The following is an 18,059-nucleotide window of genomic DNA, read 5'->3' as shown; positions in this document are numbered from 1 at the left end:
GAAAGGGACTGACTATGATGAGGGTGGTGAGACACTGGAACAGGTTGTCCAGAGAAGTTGTGAAATCCTCATCCCTGGAAGTGTTCAATGACAGGTTAGATGAGGAGATGATGCTTTGAGCAACCTGACCTAGTGGAAAGTGTCCCTGCCCATGGTTGGAACTACATGATGTTGAAGGTCAACTTCTAACCCAAACCATTCTATGATTCAATGGATAACAATTCCCTGAGAGACTCCAGCTAATTTCTGAGGACACTTGTGCAGATTTTTAAAGGCGAAGAAGCGATCTTTGTCTTGCTCGGAAAAAACAAAAAAAAGCCCAACAAAAACCAGGACAACGGGGGGGGAAGTAAAAAAAAAAAAACCCACATGACTGGAAAGCTGTGTCTGAGTTTAACACTCAAAACTCTGCAAAAAATTGATGGGACAGGAGGAAAACATCTTTGGAAAAAATGCTGTTCTTATTTACAGCATATAAATGGGGCTCGACGACATCTGTTTTCTGCACCAATATCTTAAAATATTGACCTGGCTCACACCTATAAATAATACAACCAAAATGCAATCAGTGATGATAAAATCAGCTCTCCAGCACCTTCTTTAGGAATACTCCTTCCCTGCCAGTATAAGTGCCTGCTTTGTTGCTTGCAGAGCTGTGCCAGTTGCTCAGGTGCTCACATCATTTCTTCTGTTATCAAATTGAATATTTTGTTTCAATAATCATTGAGCCAACATAGAAAACAGGTGATAAAATGTACCATTGGGTGATACAGTTTCAATCGTAGAGGTCATAGACGAGAAAAACACTGCAGAGGGCAAATTTCCATTTCCTCTCTTCCTGTTTTTGTAAAAGTTTCTCACTAGGTACATTCCTAAAAATTAATCAAAGTGAAAACTGCAAATTAATGATGACTAGTGGCAAATACAATTTAACTTGAAAGCTTCAGATGCCAAGAGAGAAGGTTACAACTGGTTCAAATTCACAGCAGAGCCATGGATAGGAGCACCTGCAGAACTTAGGTACTTTTCTTAAATATATAATGACATAGAGGCATTGAGCCCTCCCTGGTCACTTCCCAAGCTCAAGCTGACAACTCTCCCTCAATACTTTCAACACTCCTGTTTCTTTCAGAGAAGGAAAAAGAAATAATGAAAAACCTCTTGGGTCACATCAGAGCAGAGGGAGACAAACCAGTGCTTGTTTCCCCATGAATATGACTTTGTCCTAGCTAGGACTGGCTGAAATGGCCAGGAAAATCCAGCTGCTGCCCACATCAGGCTCTCCCATTTCCAGCAGCTGTCTGTGGATCTGTGCTAAGGCAAAGTGGTCCTCATAGTCATTATCTGCGTATCTATATATCAATACCTAAGGGTACTCAGAAGTCTCTCATATGCCTCCCTTGAAGCAAGCATGTGAAAGCATGGTTGGCATCTCCCCAAACTGGAGCTTTGTAGCAGGAGCAGGCCACTTTGCGCTGGCTTCCACTCTCGCCATGAGGCTGCAACAGGCTCTTGGCACTGTAAATGAAGTTTTACCGTCTTAACAGCATCTCTCCTAGGACAGGAATCCCACAGCGCTCAGCACTGTACATGCCCATAACAAAAAGCAACGCTTCTCCCAAAGAGCTCACATGGATAGACAGAGTAGTATCTCCAACAAAAAAAAGGAGAAATCAAACCAGGGTTATTCTACTTAGACAACAAGTACCAAAGGAAACTCCCTATAGCAGACATGAGATGCACCCTTACCCCCACTGGACAGCCAGGACCCTGGGAGGACAGTCAGTTGCTACATTTCAGCAGTACATGGAACTCACAATCTTTCTAGACATTAAATATCCCACTTTAACCTCTGCTTGACCTGTAACATTCTCAGAGGGAGGAAAAAAAGCCATAAACAAATATGCTTTTGAAGGAAAGAAAAGCACCAACTGCCAGGCTTCCTTTGACATTCAGAGGAGGCAGACAGTTATATAATATAATAATGTACCCGGCTCCATTCAAAAGGGCTGGCAATGTCAGAGCTTAACATCTTAAAAAGAAGCCATTTCAGCAAACAAATCATTGTGCTTGTGTGTGACAGCCTTAAAACAGCCCCCCACACCACTTGCCTGAATGAAAAAGATTCACTTCTGTTGCCAAGCAAAGCCAGGTCTCAGTCCAACTTCATCGTTCCATGGAAAGAAAATGTCATTTTTTAAAAGTTGATCCTTTGAAGTACCATCCTGAGCTGAATATACAGTACGTTTTCCCAAGAGCCATAAAAAGAATGTCCTATATTTTGACTGTGAACAAGCTTTTCTAGGAATGCAAATTTTGCTCTGAACAACTACACAATGGACTATAGTGTCACAAGCACCGGTCGTGCTCCATTAGTCATTCTTTTATTATTTTTTTTAAACAGAAATTCACAAAAGGTCTACAGTGTGTGTAGAGCACTTGCTAAACAATAGGCTGATTGTTTAAAATATTTTCAAGATTCCGAGAATAGAAAGCCAACACCCAAAGACAAACCAATAAGCAGTACATAATTAATAACAGTGAGCAGCCCACAGTATCATGCTTTCATGAGTCAAACAACCCAGAAGGTAAAAAGCAGGACTAATAGCAGCTATCAGAGGCCTGAATCAATGTCCTCTGATCAGCACGTGGAAGTTAATTACAAAATGATTCGTATTCATGAGAGGAACAAAAAGAGAGTTAGGTTTCTAACAAGCTCTAGGCTGGTATGGGATGGTGCTCAGCTACAAGCAATAAATAAGAAGAAAGAAAAAAAAACTTACGTATTTTTCAAAAGGTTGTTAGATTTCTGCTGGGAACTGACATTTTACCTCTGTTTCATCAATTAAATTTCAGCCCATACCTAGAGAGTCCAAAATCAGTTACTACCTCCTGAAAGCAGGCTGATAATCCAGTACTTTGGTCTGATTCCAGTTCCTAATAGAAATGTTTGGCTTGCAAAATCCACCACTAGCATTTAGGGCTGTGAGCAGTGTGCAAGGCAAGCAATCCACGTCCTCCAGGTGAGACAATGATGGAGAGGCAGCCCAATTGTTCTGGCTCTGCCCTAGTGCTTGGGAGAAAGGTTTGATAGACTTCCTGGAGATGGTGTGCACATCTGGGTCTGTACTGCAAAGCTTTGGGATTTTCAATCACCAAGACAGACCCTTAGCACTGAAAATAAATTAGAACTATAAGGGATGAAAAAAGGTGCAAAACACAACCCTGTTTACCTTCAGCACAAACAAGCTTGCCTGCCAGAACAGTGCTGCCACCTGCTCATCTCTGCACCTTTCTACACATTAGTTTATAGCTGTGCTTTTGGGGATCATTTGGGGTTGTTCAGGAAGAGTTAGAACCTTTGTTTGCAAATATGAGATGCTGCATCAAGCAAGACCAAACTAAAGAAGAATAAGATCCTCTCAAAAAAATAGCATTTCTAGGTCAAAAAAACATGGCTAAGGGAAAGAAGCTCCAATACCTTGAGCTTCAGATGGTTGAAGAAGTGATGCACAGTGACAGAGGGAAAGACATCAGGGAGATCACTGATTGATGGGACATCTGGCAGGTGTTCTTTCAGGCTGTGATGAATCAGCATATGTCCTGACTTATAGCTTTCTCTCCCAAATAGCTGGGGCAGCAGCCTGGGCAGACGACAGCCAAGGGGCTCTCCATGTAGCATGACCGCCTCTAGCCAAAGGGCAACTCAAGAATCCAAATTCAACCGTTTCCTGGTGCTACAAGATCATCCATGCCTCTTAGTTCTACCTGTGGAAGAAGCTGATTCCCTGGCTTACGACATTTTATGACACAGAAGTAAGAGACCTAAGTGGTGCTGCTATCTCCTACATCAGAGCAACCTTGGATTTACCAATGCAGTCTCCAGGAGAAAGAGGGTTGACAGCATCTAATTGTCACAGAATCATTGAATTGTTTAGTTTGGAAAAGACCTTTAGCATCATCGAGTCCAACCATAAACCCAACATTGCCAACTCTACCACTAAACCGCATCCCTAAGCATGACATCTACATGTCTGTTAAATACCTCTTGGGATGGTGATTCACCACTTCCCTGGGCAGCCTGTTCCAGTGCTTGACAACCCTTTCAGCGAAGGATTACTTCCTAATATCCAGTCTAAACCTCCCCTCCTGTAACCTGAGGCTGTTTCCTCTTGTCCTATCACTTGTTACTTGGGAAAAAAGACCAACACCCACCTCGCTACAACATCCTCTCAGGTAGTTGTAAAAAACAATGTCTCCTCTCTGTCTGCCTTCTTCCAAATTGAACATTCCTAGTTCCCTCAGCTGCTCATCACAGAACTTGTGCTCCAGACCCTTCAGCAGCTCTGTTGCCTTTCTCTGCACACACTCCAGCCCCACAATGTCTTGTAGTGAGGAGCCCAAAACTGAACATAGGATCTGAGGTGTGGGCTCATGAGCGTGGAGTACAGGCGAAAACTGCCGTCACAGGTACTCTGGATGTAGAAACAAGTCATTAATTGTGTCCTACACACAGTTCAAAATGATTCTTCTCATTTACCAATATTTATATCTACCACCTAAACTTCCACCCCTTCCCTTTAAAAATATATTAAGGCAGAGAAAAACATAAAAGTGAAAAATTATCAGGATTTTTATGCAAATTCAGGCAGTGCTATGATAAGTGCAATAATAATTTAAGACTCTGAGAGCAAGGAGAAGCAGAAAAAATGGAAACCAACACAGGATATCAAATCTTTTTTTGCTTGTTAATTTTATTTTTTAAAGAAACCTATTAACTTGATCAAGGAAACAAATACAAATAATATCTACCTTAGTAATACTCACCTTATCACAAAAAGGAGAAGTAGATAATGAGAAAGATATAACTTCTCTTTTCCTATTTGTGTTCTGGCAGCGCTTTAGTTTCTAACTGCACGCTAAGAAGCAGTTATGTATAGTTTAACCAAATATATGCATACTTCCCACAGTTCATTTGCCGCCTCCTTTTTTCTTTAGATTCCCACCTATTTCCCTATTTAAAAAACACCTTAGAACATAACACATATTGTTAAATGTTCTGATTTTCTTTCAAACCCACAGCACACAATCCCCCAATAAACCAAACACCTACAGGAATTAAAAATACCATCAATTTACTCATCAATTACACTAGTTGTTTCATACTAGGAATAATCAAAAGGAGGAAAGGATATATAAATACAGTCAATCTGGAAAGTCTTGTGTCACCTAGCAAAACTGACATGGTGTAACAACTGGATAACCTTTCACAGATACCATGAAGCTGTGTGCTCAGCTAGATTCAGCTAAAAAAAGGATTAGGAACAGCTATATCCTGTCAATAGCCAAGTCCCTGCATGAATCTGGTCCCTAGCAGAGTCTCAAGCCTAAAGTCAGTCAAGCTTCTGATAATTTAGGAGCTTTAGTTCTAGAAATTCAAGCTAAGACAACACAGGAAGTTTTCAGAAACACTGAGCACCTGTATCTTGTCATAACTTCCAAAGAGTGTAGCATCTCTGAAGTCTCCAGGTTCAACACTCATACATGGGACCAGCTTTCCTCACGAACTCAGTCCCGTAATACAAAGCTCAGTTTCCAAAGTCTTCTGCAGCCACTGATTTCTATACCTACATGAAGAAACAAGTTTAGGAAACCAAAGACTACAAATCTGTGCTTTCTTGCCAGTTTCCAAGAGCTTTAGTTAAAAAGTTAAAAATAGAACAGTTAGGAAATAGCTCTTTTCTTTTTTATGAGTGGAGAACAACCCAAACTCAATGCACTTTTTGCCCATATCACATGACTGGGATGGAGTTCTGTGTAGGTGGTCACATCTGAATAACTCACTATAGGCTCTCTTTACAGTCACTGGGAAGAGAGAGGACTCATTCCTCCCCATTGCCTACAAAAAGAAACCCAGAGACTAGCAGGGATCTGTATCAGTCCAGCGAGATGAGAAAAATCTCATCCAGGGTGCCAGTATTTTTCTTCATGCAAGGTGGAAGCAGGAAATGTGCTTTAGAATCAGAATACGTTTTAGCAGAGAAAAGATAAAAGATGTCCCTCCATGGTGCTGGAGGCAGCAGTGATCAGCAAAAGCTCTATCCGTGCAGATGGCAACAAGAAAAGGGCCAAGACTGCTCTGCTGGCAGAAGTCCTGAGCACATCCACAAACAGTTCCACCACATTCTTCTCACACCCCAGCAATAATGACCACTCTGGCAGCGTGCTTCTTCACCTTTGAGGAAAAAGTCTTAGGAAGCACCCTATCATGAGACATGGGGACTCATTTTCAGTGTAGCAGTGCGTTGCCCATTCTTTGACTGGAAGACACAGCCTGAAGTTTTAACAACTGCCTACTCCAAAAGTCAACTTGGGTAAAATGTTAGCAGGAGATCCCATATTTTTCATTACTTTACCAGCGGTGTCCTACTGACAAATTAGATACTGATCAGTTCTAATTTGTTAAAGGTATCCTGTCTGCTGCTTAAACCAACCTCTACTCCGATGACTGATTTTGACAGGCATCCTTCATCTCTGGTACTACAGATTTCAGCTATCTGCCCTACCTTCAGCATCTCCTCTCCACAGCAGCCAGTCAGACCCTGTAATCTTCCACATGTAACCAGCTCGTTCACAGGCTCCAGCTGTGAACAGATTTATGGGCAGATTTAGCTGTAACTGTTGACCTACTACCTATCTGTACAATCTTTCTGTTCAAGAAGACCATCACCTTATAGAAGGGATATCAACTGAAATCAACAATAGAATTTATTAACACAGAAATGAAAACAGCACAGATGCTTTATTTTCACTAAAGGCAGGAGGTACGAATGGGACTGTGGTTGAGGAGCTCAGTAATTCAGATATCAGTGCTTTTAGTGCCAGGAGAAAAAAACCATCAAACGCTTACAAAAGACCAAGTAATGATCGACGTACACTTGCCTGATCAGTTAAATTTTGTTCAGAAAAATACAGCTGGTTTAACCTTTAGCCTTGTCATTCAGTACATTGCTCTTCACAGGCCATAAGCTTTGTACTGTATTTTCAAACCTCAGAACCAAGGTTTGCTTCTCCTGCTTTGCCTGGACTTTTTGTGGCCTGCCTCGAGCTGTTTTACTTCGTTTAGTTGCAACGGCAATTTCTGTAGTTGGCCAGGTGTCTATATCGACTATATTTCATTTTTGTTTGTGTGCGGTACAATCACAGTTTTTGCACAGTAGTAATAAGCAGTTACTCTATACAGAATGAGACGTTTACAACCAATGAACTGACTTTGCATAGAGAAATACAACAGCCTGGTATGACAGCCTGGCATGAGGCCCGGAAAAGTGTAGACACAGGATGTGGCATAAAGGATGAGAAGACGACACAAGCTTGGCACTGGAGACCACGGCTATAAACAACTCACCAATGGTCAGTTAAAGAAACGCAGAGCTGGACTAAACCATGTTTAGGGGTAATAGAGAGAACAAAGAAATAGTATCTAATACCCATAAAAACAACTATATATAGCAAAAATCAGATGTAATGTGGAATTGCAGACCAATAAAGAAAAAGATTGATGTACAGCTGTTTTAACAAACACATTAAAATGATCCCAGGTGGATCCTACAGTAAGCAAAGAAGAAACCATCAACACAAACTTCTCCCAGCAAAGGACTCCAGATGCTGACAACTCACTGTAACACCTACCACCACCATAATAAAACCGGCAACCTCGGGACCCAGAAGAGTAGGGGAGGGGTGGGAGTAAGATCAGGAAGCAGGGTAGAAACCAAGATCTGTATGCAGGACGGTTCAGCTGCATTTTCACTCTTCTTATTCTGTAATAACTGCATCTCGAGTAATAATGATTAGACTTGCAAAATTTCAGTTACACTAACAATAAATTCTTTGCTTTATAAAGATGCGCTGCTGCCTTTTTACCCATGAACAAGATTTTGAGTGTAATACTTCGTATAAGCATGTAGTCTCTCTACCTCGTATCATTTTGGTTTATTCTAAACAGGTGTTGCTCATCTTCCCAGAACAAGGAAAAAAGCCCTACAAACTCCTATTTTTCTAAATAGTTCAGCAGAAACATGATCACATACCCACACCTGACCCAGATCAAATTTAAACCACTGACTGACCTAACATTAATGATTTTGGAGCTATGGCCAAAAGACTACAGAAAGGCCAGATCTGTAAAGTGGGAGCATTTGTGCAGAGCTAACAAAATGACTAGAACATCACCTTGAAGGGGTTATAGACTAGAAAACCGCTAACACTTCCTCTCCATCAAATATATAGGAGTTTAGAAAGCAATGGAAAAGAATTTATGGAGCAGAGAAGCAAGAGAGAAGGAAGGAAAAGAGCTACCTTGAAATCATTGGAAAATTACTGAGTGAGAACATTGTCTGGCAAAAGAAACTACAGATGGTAGGAAGAGGAAAAACAAATACTTGAAAAGTTCCACTGAATTTTTGTTGTCTTTCTTCAAGCAGCTCCCAGTTACTGGGCCTATAAAACAGCCAGATGTTTTTTAGTTAAAAATGAAGATGGGTGTAATTACTGTGGCAGTGTTTCTTCTATATTCTCACTTCTATGAGTTATTCCAAACACCTCTGCAAACTAAACACTTCATTACCTTCCTGTTACCCTCTTCTTCATGGAGGACTGGGCTTGTCATGAACAAACAAGACAACCACTTTTTTTCATGGCTTGTTTTACAACTACACCTTGTGTAAAACCTCAGAGTGACCTCTGGAAGGTTTCTGATCCATTTCTAATGTATGCTTGCTGATTTTTCCCTCAACTAAACTTTCTGGTAACATAAGCCCTTTGGTGTATGGATTAGGTCTCTTTTTACACAACCTGATACCCTCACCACTGGGAAAACAGTAACTGTAAAGCAGGACATCAGGAAAAGATTCATGAAGAAGCATCTGCAGACTATTGATTCTGCTGAGGCATTCAAGAGGTGTTAAGACCTTTCCAAATTAAGTTCTTGCCTTTTCTTTCATGAAAAATTAGCAAAGTAAGGGAGATCATAAATCATAAAAAATGGATACCAAAACATGTTTAAGACAGGTATTAACATACAGTTGAAGCCATAGCAGGAGTACAATCATATAACAAATGGAAATTGTGTAATTTGACATCAGCAGGTCATTCTCAATCTAATTCAGTTTCTGCAATTACATTTCTGTTGTAGTCAGTAGTTAGGGAACTATGTGTATGACTCAAAAATGTCCAGCAAATAGACTGTTAGTCAATATACCATTCCCATCTCTCTTCAGCAAAGGCAGTGCTTGACGGGACCCAAGAGAGTCGTGTTCTGAGCCTAACTTTACTCCTCACTAGCTGTCAGATCTTGCCTCATCTCTCCACAGCAGTTTTTAATCTCATCCTTAGACTTTCTCACTCTTTGCCCAATATCTCAGCAAGGAGTCTCAGCACTCGACTACACGTCCAAGATCTTAGTAAAATCAGACCCATCAGACATTAGTTAAAGTAGAGTTGTCCTGGCTTAGGCATATTTAAATAGCTGGTCCCTGCTTCTTCAACGCAGAAATCATCCCCTCCTGTACAGCTGCTAGAACCATGGAACCTTAAATTCTTGTGAGGCTTTTAAACAGCAACATAACATTAATTACAATGCAAGAAATAGGTGAGTGTCAAATGCATTTCATATTCTCAAATGGAAAATACACTCAAAGAAACACATACACTGTTATTGAATGGTCAGAGCCTGGACAAAGAGATCTGCATGGGCCTGACAGAGGAAAACTTCTGTGACTGAGTGTCTCTCACTCCAACAGAATAAGGTTTTTGCTGAATACAGAGGCCAAAACATGCATGCCAAACATTGCTACAAAAAAACAACTCCTGAGATCTTCAAAGGTAACAATTTCTCTTTACAAATGCACTGCATAAATTAAACGCTCTGGTCTTTTTGACTGAATGTTATTTTCATTATTTTCTACTCCAAATCCTCAGACTTACAACTAGCAGAAGATCGTCCTCACTTTGCAAACATATACAGGCAAAACTGCTCTTTATTTTCACAATATACAGCACATGAAAAAAAAAAAAATCTCAGAATGGACTTCAGTTGCAAATAAGTGTTATAAATTATCACTCACTTATTAAAATGAATGATAATGAGCCCATCTGGAGTTGCTAATTGGTTCTAGGCATAGTATGAAGTTTTTCAGATGCAAAAAAACAGTTCATTATCAAGACTCAGCCAGCATCATGCTTGTCTTTAACAGTAACAAATCTTGAGAAATATTCCTTCACACATAAAAGATATCAAATGCAAGAAGTGCTTTCAAAGCCCATGAGGAAAATGACAGCTACTCACATTTCACTGAACATCAGAACTGGCAAACATCTTCCCTTTCAGACTCTAACTTCAATGACTCATCACAAAACAACTCAATCAGCAAATCTCATACATCTGGTAGCAATGTGGTGCTAGCAAGCGCTCCTCAGTCAACAGCTTACAGACCCAACTGCTTCCAGCATCACTCTCAACAGCAGGAAAAGAATTGTTTCAATGTAGCCTTAAATCAGACCAGGTATTGACAGGACCTTATTTGCGACAAAAGCGGGGAGTTCATACCTCACGGAGCTATGGCTTCAAAAGACCTTGCTGCACTGATTTACACAGAGTTTATGTTTTCATAGTTATTCCTGCAAACATAAAGACAAGGAGCATGATTATTCTCATATGCTTCAGTAAAAGTGCAATGCATTGGATTCACTGTGTCTGCAGACCTCTGTGGATGATAGCCACCAGCAGAGAGGTGGTAACAGGCAACTAGAAAGTGGTAACATGAATCATTGCTACAGTGGTGATGGCAGGAAACACCTGCTCACTGCCTTACCTCTTTTTCTCATTTCAAGAGGACGTTGAAACATCACTGACATCTCCTACAGCAGTTTCGTTACAGTACAATCACCTTCACATTCTTGCACAAGCAACACAAATTTACCTTCAGCAGATCTAACAGAAAGCCTCTTGGATATCTTACTGGACTGTTATTCAGATTGGACTGTAATACACTTTTTCAGATAACATTTCAGAGAAATACAAGGTGATATACATCCATACAGAAACTACAGCACATAATCACATAACTTGCACGAACAAAATGCCTAATCGCCTTCTGTGAAAAGCAAATATCTTAAGTTTGACATCACCTTTTTCCTAAAGTTGTGTGTTCTATTAAAGTCATATGTGGTTCTGTCTGGCTTTCCTTTCACAAAAGGAAAGATTATGGTAGAATTTCGCTGGCTGTTACTTTGAATTCTAAAAGTCAGAGGATCCACATGCAATTTAAAAATAAAAAAAAAAACAACAAACAAACAAAAAAAAAAAACCAAACCAAAAAAACCCAGCCACAACTCCTAGCTACAAATTCATTTCAAGAGTGGTCTTTGAGGAAGTCTGATTAACTAGCACAGCTGAAAAGTGTTTAACACTCACCCAAGACCCTCAAGCCATTTTATAGAATATAAAAAAATAAAGAATATAAAAGCGTCCACAACACTGAGTAAAGCTTTCTTTTCTGGACATAACTGTACTGCAGCTCATCAAACATCAGAATCAGTGTTTTACCTCACTCCTCTCTGTCTCTCTGTCTCATGGGCTGTTCCTGGTCTGACTCTGCAGACGTGACAGCGGTCCTTGCAAGCTGCTAGTTAAATTCACCACAGCTCTTTATGAGTAGTTGGCTCACAGTCACCTATCCTCCACGAGAACTGGATGCAAAAGAAAAGTCCATCCTAAATATTGACCTTTGGAAACCGCACAGAGCTGCAGAACCCAGTGCTGTGCCTCCCAAAACTAGCACTGCCTCAGATGGCTTAGATTTGAGAAGAATAGCTGTTTCAGCAAAACCGAGAGGGCAGCTGAGCTAATTAGCTGTGACCTGCTCATTTGAAACACACTCAGTATTTCCACATAGAGCTCAGGATTTTTTTTACCACATACAAACAGCTATACCGTGAGTCTCATAAAGAGTTCTTATAAAGAGTTCTTAAAATATTTTTTCCAGTTGGGACAGGAAGTAGTTAATATTTAGTTATTTAATTAGCTCAGTTATTCTCACATTTTGCTCAGAGAGCACAGGTACTGGACATTTCTAAGGTCTTAAAATATTAAAGTGACTTTAACTGTCAAATGTCATTATTGCCATAGCTCACACACATTACTAAAATACAAATAAAGATATTAATATATGTTATTTCAGGCACTTATTCATGTTACCAACCTTACGCATGAGTAAGCTCAATCAAGCATATCTTCTTGATGAACTAGATCTTAAGTACCTCTAGAAATGAGAGACTCACTCAACTTCTACACTGGAACTGAGAGAATCCAAAGAATAAGGTGCTGTACATATTTGATACTATCACCTTTCCAAGTCTTCTAAATCTTGCATAAAACATCTCAGTCGACAACTTAATAGGGCTTCACATTGCTAAGTAACTTTGAATCTGGAATGAGCGACCTACTCACTTTCTGTTGTTGTTCCTCTTAAATCAGGCAGACTATAAAAACTGATGACAGCACCCTCGCAATTCATTGTGCTCCTCACACCACCCCCAAAGGTAACTTTTTAAACAAGATCACTCAGTGAAAATGTGCCACATCTCTATAGTCATAGGTTAACAATTCAAATTTGATCTAGCTATTAGACCACAATCACAGAGATGAAAAGTAGTATGTTTCCATGCATACAAATAGTCCCATTAGCTTCAGAGGGATTGTTCCGATGCATAAAAATCAGACTACACTGTAAAAAAATCTTTTAAAAGAAAACCCTGAAAATGGATCTACAGTTCAATTTGAAGGAAAATAATTTATTTGTGCATATTTATGTACCACTAGATGAGAAGGGTTTTATTAATAACTGCAGATGAAAAAAAATTATCTATTTCCAACATTCATCTGGAGAAAACTATATTGTGTTCGGAACATATCAAAAAAATTGGCTAGCTTTCTTCTGTGAGTTCTAGACGTCAGATCAGAGACTTGAAATTCTGAAAGCTGAAGGACATAGCGCATGGCCAACAGAAACAGATTTATCATCTCAATTTCCCAGCAGTTCCATCTGTGCAGGGTATGCTGCTGAGAGGCTGAACAGGAGTTTCCTTGTAGCCATTGGCTCTTTTGAGTTAAGCTCTCTTTTGTGTTTGTATCTCTTAGAGTGACTGACCTCCAGATGAGTCCAAGTTGCCTGAGCTGATGCAGAGAGAAGAAGAGTGTGCTGGGTCAGAGAGTACAGGGAAAGAGGCCTGTTGGTGTCTGGCAGGGCACATATAAACTGCACAAGGAAACGAATACAGAGAACAGAACAACTTGATGAAGGATGGTGAAAGGAGGATGAGCAGTCATGAAGGACTCGGGAAGGAAGAAACCAAAGTGCAAACTGGGCACTGCCTGTCCGGAGAGCAGCTCTTCAAGAAAGGCCTTGGGAGTCCTGCTGGGGAAAAAACAAGCATGGGAACACAGAGATGCCGGCAGCAAAAAAGCCACCAGCACCTTGGGCTGCCAGAACAGGCAGAGCCAGGACATTCAAGAAAGGATCCCCCTCTACTTGGCACTCATTAGAGTGCTTCTGGAATATTGCATCCAGTTTTTTGCCCCTCAGTGCAGGAAAGACATGGATAAGCTGAAGGGGGTTTAAGAAGCACACCAGGATGGTGGGGCTGAAGCGCTTCACTGTAAGGGGAGGCTGGGGGAGCCTGGAGCAGAGAATGCTTCAGGGGACCAAAAAAGCAGCCCCCGCACCTATGTGGAGAGCATCCAGGAGATAGGCTGTCCAGAGAGGTTGTGCAGTCTCTGTCTTTATAGGTTTTCAAGACCAGGTTGGGTAAAAGCCACTGAGTAAAAGTCTGATCTGATCTCAGAGCTGTCCTTGCTGTGAGCAGGAAGCTGGACTAAGGGAGTTCAGCCTGAATTATCCTGTGATCCTACAACCTGTGCATGGTGAGGGCAGGCAAAATGGGACAGAACAACCTTTAGCCACCAAGTCATCCTGCCTCCCAGGCCCTACCATGACACAGGGCCTTCTGCACCACCATCCCTGTCCAGCAGTCAATGTCCCCCCTTGCCACCCTCCCGCAGAACTATTCTGTATCAAACGCACGGCCCAAGCAACATGTACTTTTGAGACACAATACTTAGACTTCACCGAGACCCTACAGAGGGTGGCAGGAACCAGAAAGTTTCCTTTCACCTTCCCTAGCTTAAAGACTCTGCAGATTACCCACATGGCATCGAAAGTCATTCAGACTGCGAAGTCAAGATCCCAGAAGAAGGCTGTGAGGATGAAACCACAAATGCTCAATGCATCTCAGCAAATTTATCACTGAAACATCAGAGGATAAGGCCTAGGCTTGGGAGCAGCACCATGCACGAAGGCGGCAAGCAAACCTGATGCCCTACTCTGCTCTTCCAGAAAAAGCTCACCTCTACTACTCATTTCCTAAATCTATGCACTGCGCAAGCCAAAGACGCGCAGCATGGCCGTGGTTGTTCAGAGACCTCTTATCGAAAGGCTGCTGGGGGTGGCATCTCCTTCTCTGACCAAAGAGCTGTCAAAGAACTGGTCTGGCCACAGGGCCCATGCCTGCCAGCGTGCCTGCCATCCTGAAGCCACACCAAGCACGAAGACAGCTTGCAGGGACATCTCACTGGGACATCTCACAGGGACCAACCCGCACAAACAGACCCGCTGGGATGTCTTGTAGGGAGACCCCACAGGGACAGAACCACTAGGACACGCTTGCAAGGACAGACCTGCTGGGAAATCTCGCAGGGACAGACCTGCACGGATATCTCGTAGGGGCACCCTACAGGGACACCCATGCAGGGACAGACCCATAAGGGCAGACCCGCAAGGACAGACACAGAGAAATGTCTTGTAGGGACAAGCCATAGGAACATGCTGCAGGGACAGACCCGCAGGGATGTCTTGTAGGAACACACCATAGGGACATCCCACAGGGACAGACCCGCTGGGACATTTTGCAGGGACAGACCCTCACAGATGTCTCGCAGAGGTGCCCTACAGGGACAACCATGCAGAGACAGACCCGCATGGATGTCTTGTAGGGACATCTTGCAGGAACAGACCTTCTGGGACACCTCACAGGGACAAACCCACAGGGACAGACCTGCAGGGATGTCTGTTGGGACACTCTATAGGGACATCCTGCAGGGACACCCCACAGGAACAGATCCACAGGGATGTCTTCTAGGGACATCTCACAGGGACAGACCCACTTGGGACATCCCACAGGGACAGACCAGCAGGGATGTCTGCTGGGACACCCCATAGGGACATCTTGCAGGGACAGACCCGCAAGGACAGACCTGCACAGATGTCTTGTAGGGACATGCCATACAAACATCCTACAAGTACAGACCCACAGGGACATTTTGCAAGGACAGACCCTCACAGATGTCTCGTAAAGGCACCCCACAGTAACACCCATGCAGGGTGTCCCACAAGGACAGACCCACATGGATGTGTTGTAGGGACAAGCCATAGGGACATCCTACAGGGACAGACCCACAAGACATCTTGTAGGGATCCCAGATCTGCATAGATGTCTTGTAGAGACAGCTCACAGGGACAGACCCACAGGGACAGATCAGCAGGGATGTCTGCTGGGACACCCCATATGGACATCATGCAGGGACAGACCCACAAGGACAGACCCGCAGGGATGTCTCATAGAGACAAGCCATAGGGACACCTCATAGAGATACCCAGCAGGGACACCTCAGAGGGACAAACGCACAGGGACAGTCCTGCATGGATGTCTTGCAGAGACATCTCACAGGGACACACCCACAGGTACACTCCTGCAGGGACAGACCCTCACAGATGTCTCGTAAGGGCACCCCACAGGGACACCCCTGCAGGGGCAGACCCACATGGATGTCTTGTAGGGATGTATTGCAGGGACAGACCTTCTGGGACACCTCACAGGGACAAACTCACAGGGACAGACCTGCAGGCGTGTCTGCTGGGACACCCCATGTCTGCAGGGACAGACCTGCAGGGACACTTCACAGGGAAAGACCCACAAGGACAGACTCACATGGATGTCTCGTAGGGTCAAGCCATAGGGACATCCTGCAGGTACACCCCACAGGGAAAGACCCACAGGGACGTTTTGTAGGGACATCTCACAGGAACAGACCCACCGAGACATCCCACAGGGACAGACCAGCAGGGATGTCTGCTGGGACATCCCATAGGGACACCCGCAGGACATCCTCTGGACAGCCGCCAGAGCCCCTTCCCAGGGATGGAGCAATCGGCTCCCTCTCCATGCCCTCCACCCTCCTCTCCCTCCGCCTCACCTGGACAGCGAGTCCCTGCTGGCCGCCCGCCCCGCGCCCAGGCTCTCGCAGCTGGAGCTCTCCTCCATGCCGGGAGCCGGAGCAGCCTGTCTGCCTGTCTGTCCGTCCGTCTGTCAGGCGGGCCGGGACGCGGCCATGTCTGCCCGGCGTGCAGCGCGGGGAGGCGGGGAAAGGGGCGGTGGCTGCCCCGGTTGCTGCCTTGGTGCAGCCCCTGGGAGGCGAAGACAGGGGGGATCCGGGATTTTAGTACAGGTTGGGGGTGATGGGATGGAGAACAGCCCTGCAGAGAAGGACTTGGGGGCGCTGGTCGATGAGGAGCTCGACGTGAGCCGGCAACATGCACCTGCAGCCCAGAAACCAACCATGTCCTGGGCTGCATCAAAAGAAGCGTGGCCAGCAGGGCGAGGGAGGGGGTTCTGCCCCTCTATTCCTCTCTTGTGAGACCTCTACTGTAGTATTGTGTCCAGTTCTGGAATCCTCAACATAAGAAGGATATGGAGCTGTTGGAACAAGTCCAGAGGAGGGCTACAAAGATGATAGGAGGGTTGGAGCATCTTCCCTACGAGCACAGGCTGAGAGAGTTGGGCTCGTTCAGCCTGGAGAAGGCTCTGAGGAGACCTTATAGTGACCTTCCAGTACCTGAAAGGGGCTGCAGGAAAGCTGGGGGGGACTGTTTACAAAGGCTTGTAGTGATAGGGTGGGGGGGAATGGGTATAAACTGGAGAGGGGCAGATTTAGACTGGACATTAGGAAGAATTTCTTCACCATGAGAGTGGTGAGACACTGGCACAGATTGCTCAGGGAAGTTGTGGCTGCCCCATCCCTGGAGGTGTTCAAGGCCAGGCTGGATGTGGCCTTGGGCAGCCTGATCCAGTGGAATGTCCCTGCCTATGGCAGGGGCTTGGAACTGGATGATCTTTAAGGTCCCTTCCAACCCAAAGAATTCTACGATTTCTATGATTCACAGCCTCCCCTGGGCACATCACTGCTTCCCTTCCTGCAGTGGGAGCCCGGACAAAGTCTGGGGGCTCCTCATCCCTCCAGCTGATACCAGAAATAGTTACTATTACAAGAAATAGAATGTTTTTATTTAAGCTAAAGTAGAGTTAGATTTCATCTCAACTTCATTGTGGTTTTTGAAAGTTAGACAGAATATCTCTCTTAAGAGCATGATTGCAGTGTTTTTCCAGACACTGTCCATTCCTTGGAGATGATAATGTCTTGTGTTCAGTATGATCTGTGCTGAACAGATGTCTCTTCTTTTGTAGTCACCTCTGTTTGCAGTCTCTCCCTATCTCAAGTGCAACATCAGACAGAGCTGGAGCCAGCTCCAAATTAGAGTTCTGACTGTTGCGAGGTTTCATAATAACATTAAAAATATCCTTGGAAAGTAATAGAATATGCATAAGATTTCTGGGAAAATTTATACATATGCATGTAAGTGGGAAAGAAATTCTGTAACCAGCTCTTGTCTTGTGGCACATGATTGATATAGATCACTCCCTCACGTTGCCCAGGCCTGATGAAGGGTGCTTGCTTTTTAAAACTTCAAAATGAGTCTCTCAAGAATTTTATTTCCTGGCATTTTCAGTATCACAGCCTCAGGGTGAAAAGAGGGTGAAAGCCCAACAGCAAGCAAGGTGTATGCTCTCGCAGGTAAAGAATTGGCAGGGATCTCCCTTCATGG

General features: G+C 43.6%; 1 protein-coding gene across 3 annotated transcripts in view; it reads right to left on the bottom strand.

Moving 5' to 3' along the window:
- MTMR2 (myotubularin related protein 2) overlaps window positions 1-16,473 on the bottom strand; it is a 68,135-nt gene extending 51,662 nt beyond the window's left edge. The window contains exons 1-2 of one of the 3 annotated variants that reach the window (XM_054059735.1): window positions 16,373-16,457; window positions 10,610-10,680 (exon numbers count right to left, since the gene is read on the bottom strand). Coding sequence is in view for 1 of the 3 variants with exons in the window: in XM_054059730.1 (XP_053915705.1) it covers window positions 16,373-16,440 (68 nt within the window). In the remaining 2 variants the exon portion in view is untranslated. Of the gene's footprint in view, window positions 1-10,609; window positions 10,681-11,608; window positions 11,792-16,372 lie in introns of those variants that run through there. The other 2 variants (XM_054059745.1, XM_054059730.1) reach the window with 2 other exon arrangements.
- Window positions 16,474-18,059: the final 1,586 nt, after the last annotated feature.

This window comes from Cuculus canorus, chromosome 1, assembly GCF_017976375.1.
Source record: "Cuculus canorus isolate bCucCan1 chromosome 1, bCucCan1.pri, whole genome shotgun sequence".
Taxonomy (NCBI): domain Eukaryota; kingdom Metazoa; phylum Chordata; class Aves; order Cuculiformes; family Cuculidae; genus Cuculus; species Cuculus canorus.
The sequence above is the reverse complement of the archived record's forward strand: the minus strand, read 5'-3'. Positions and strand labels throughout refer to the sequence as shown.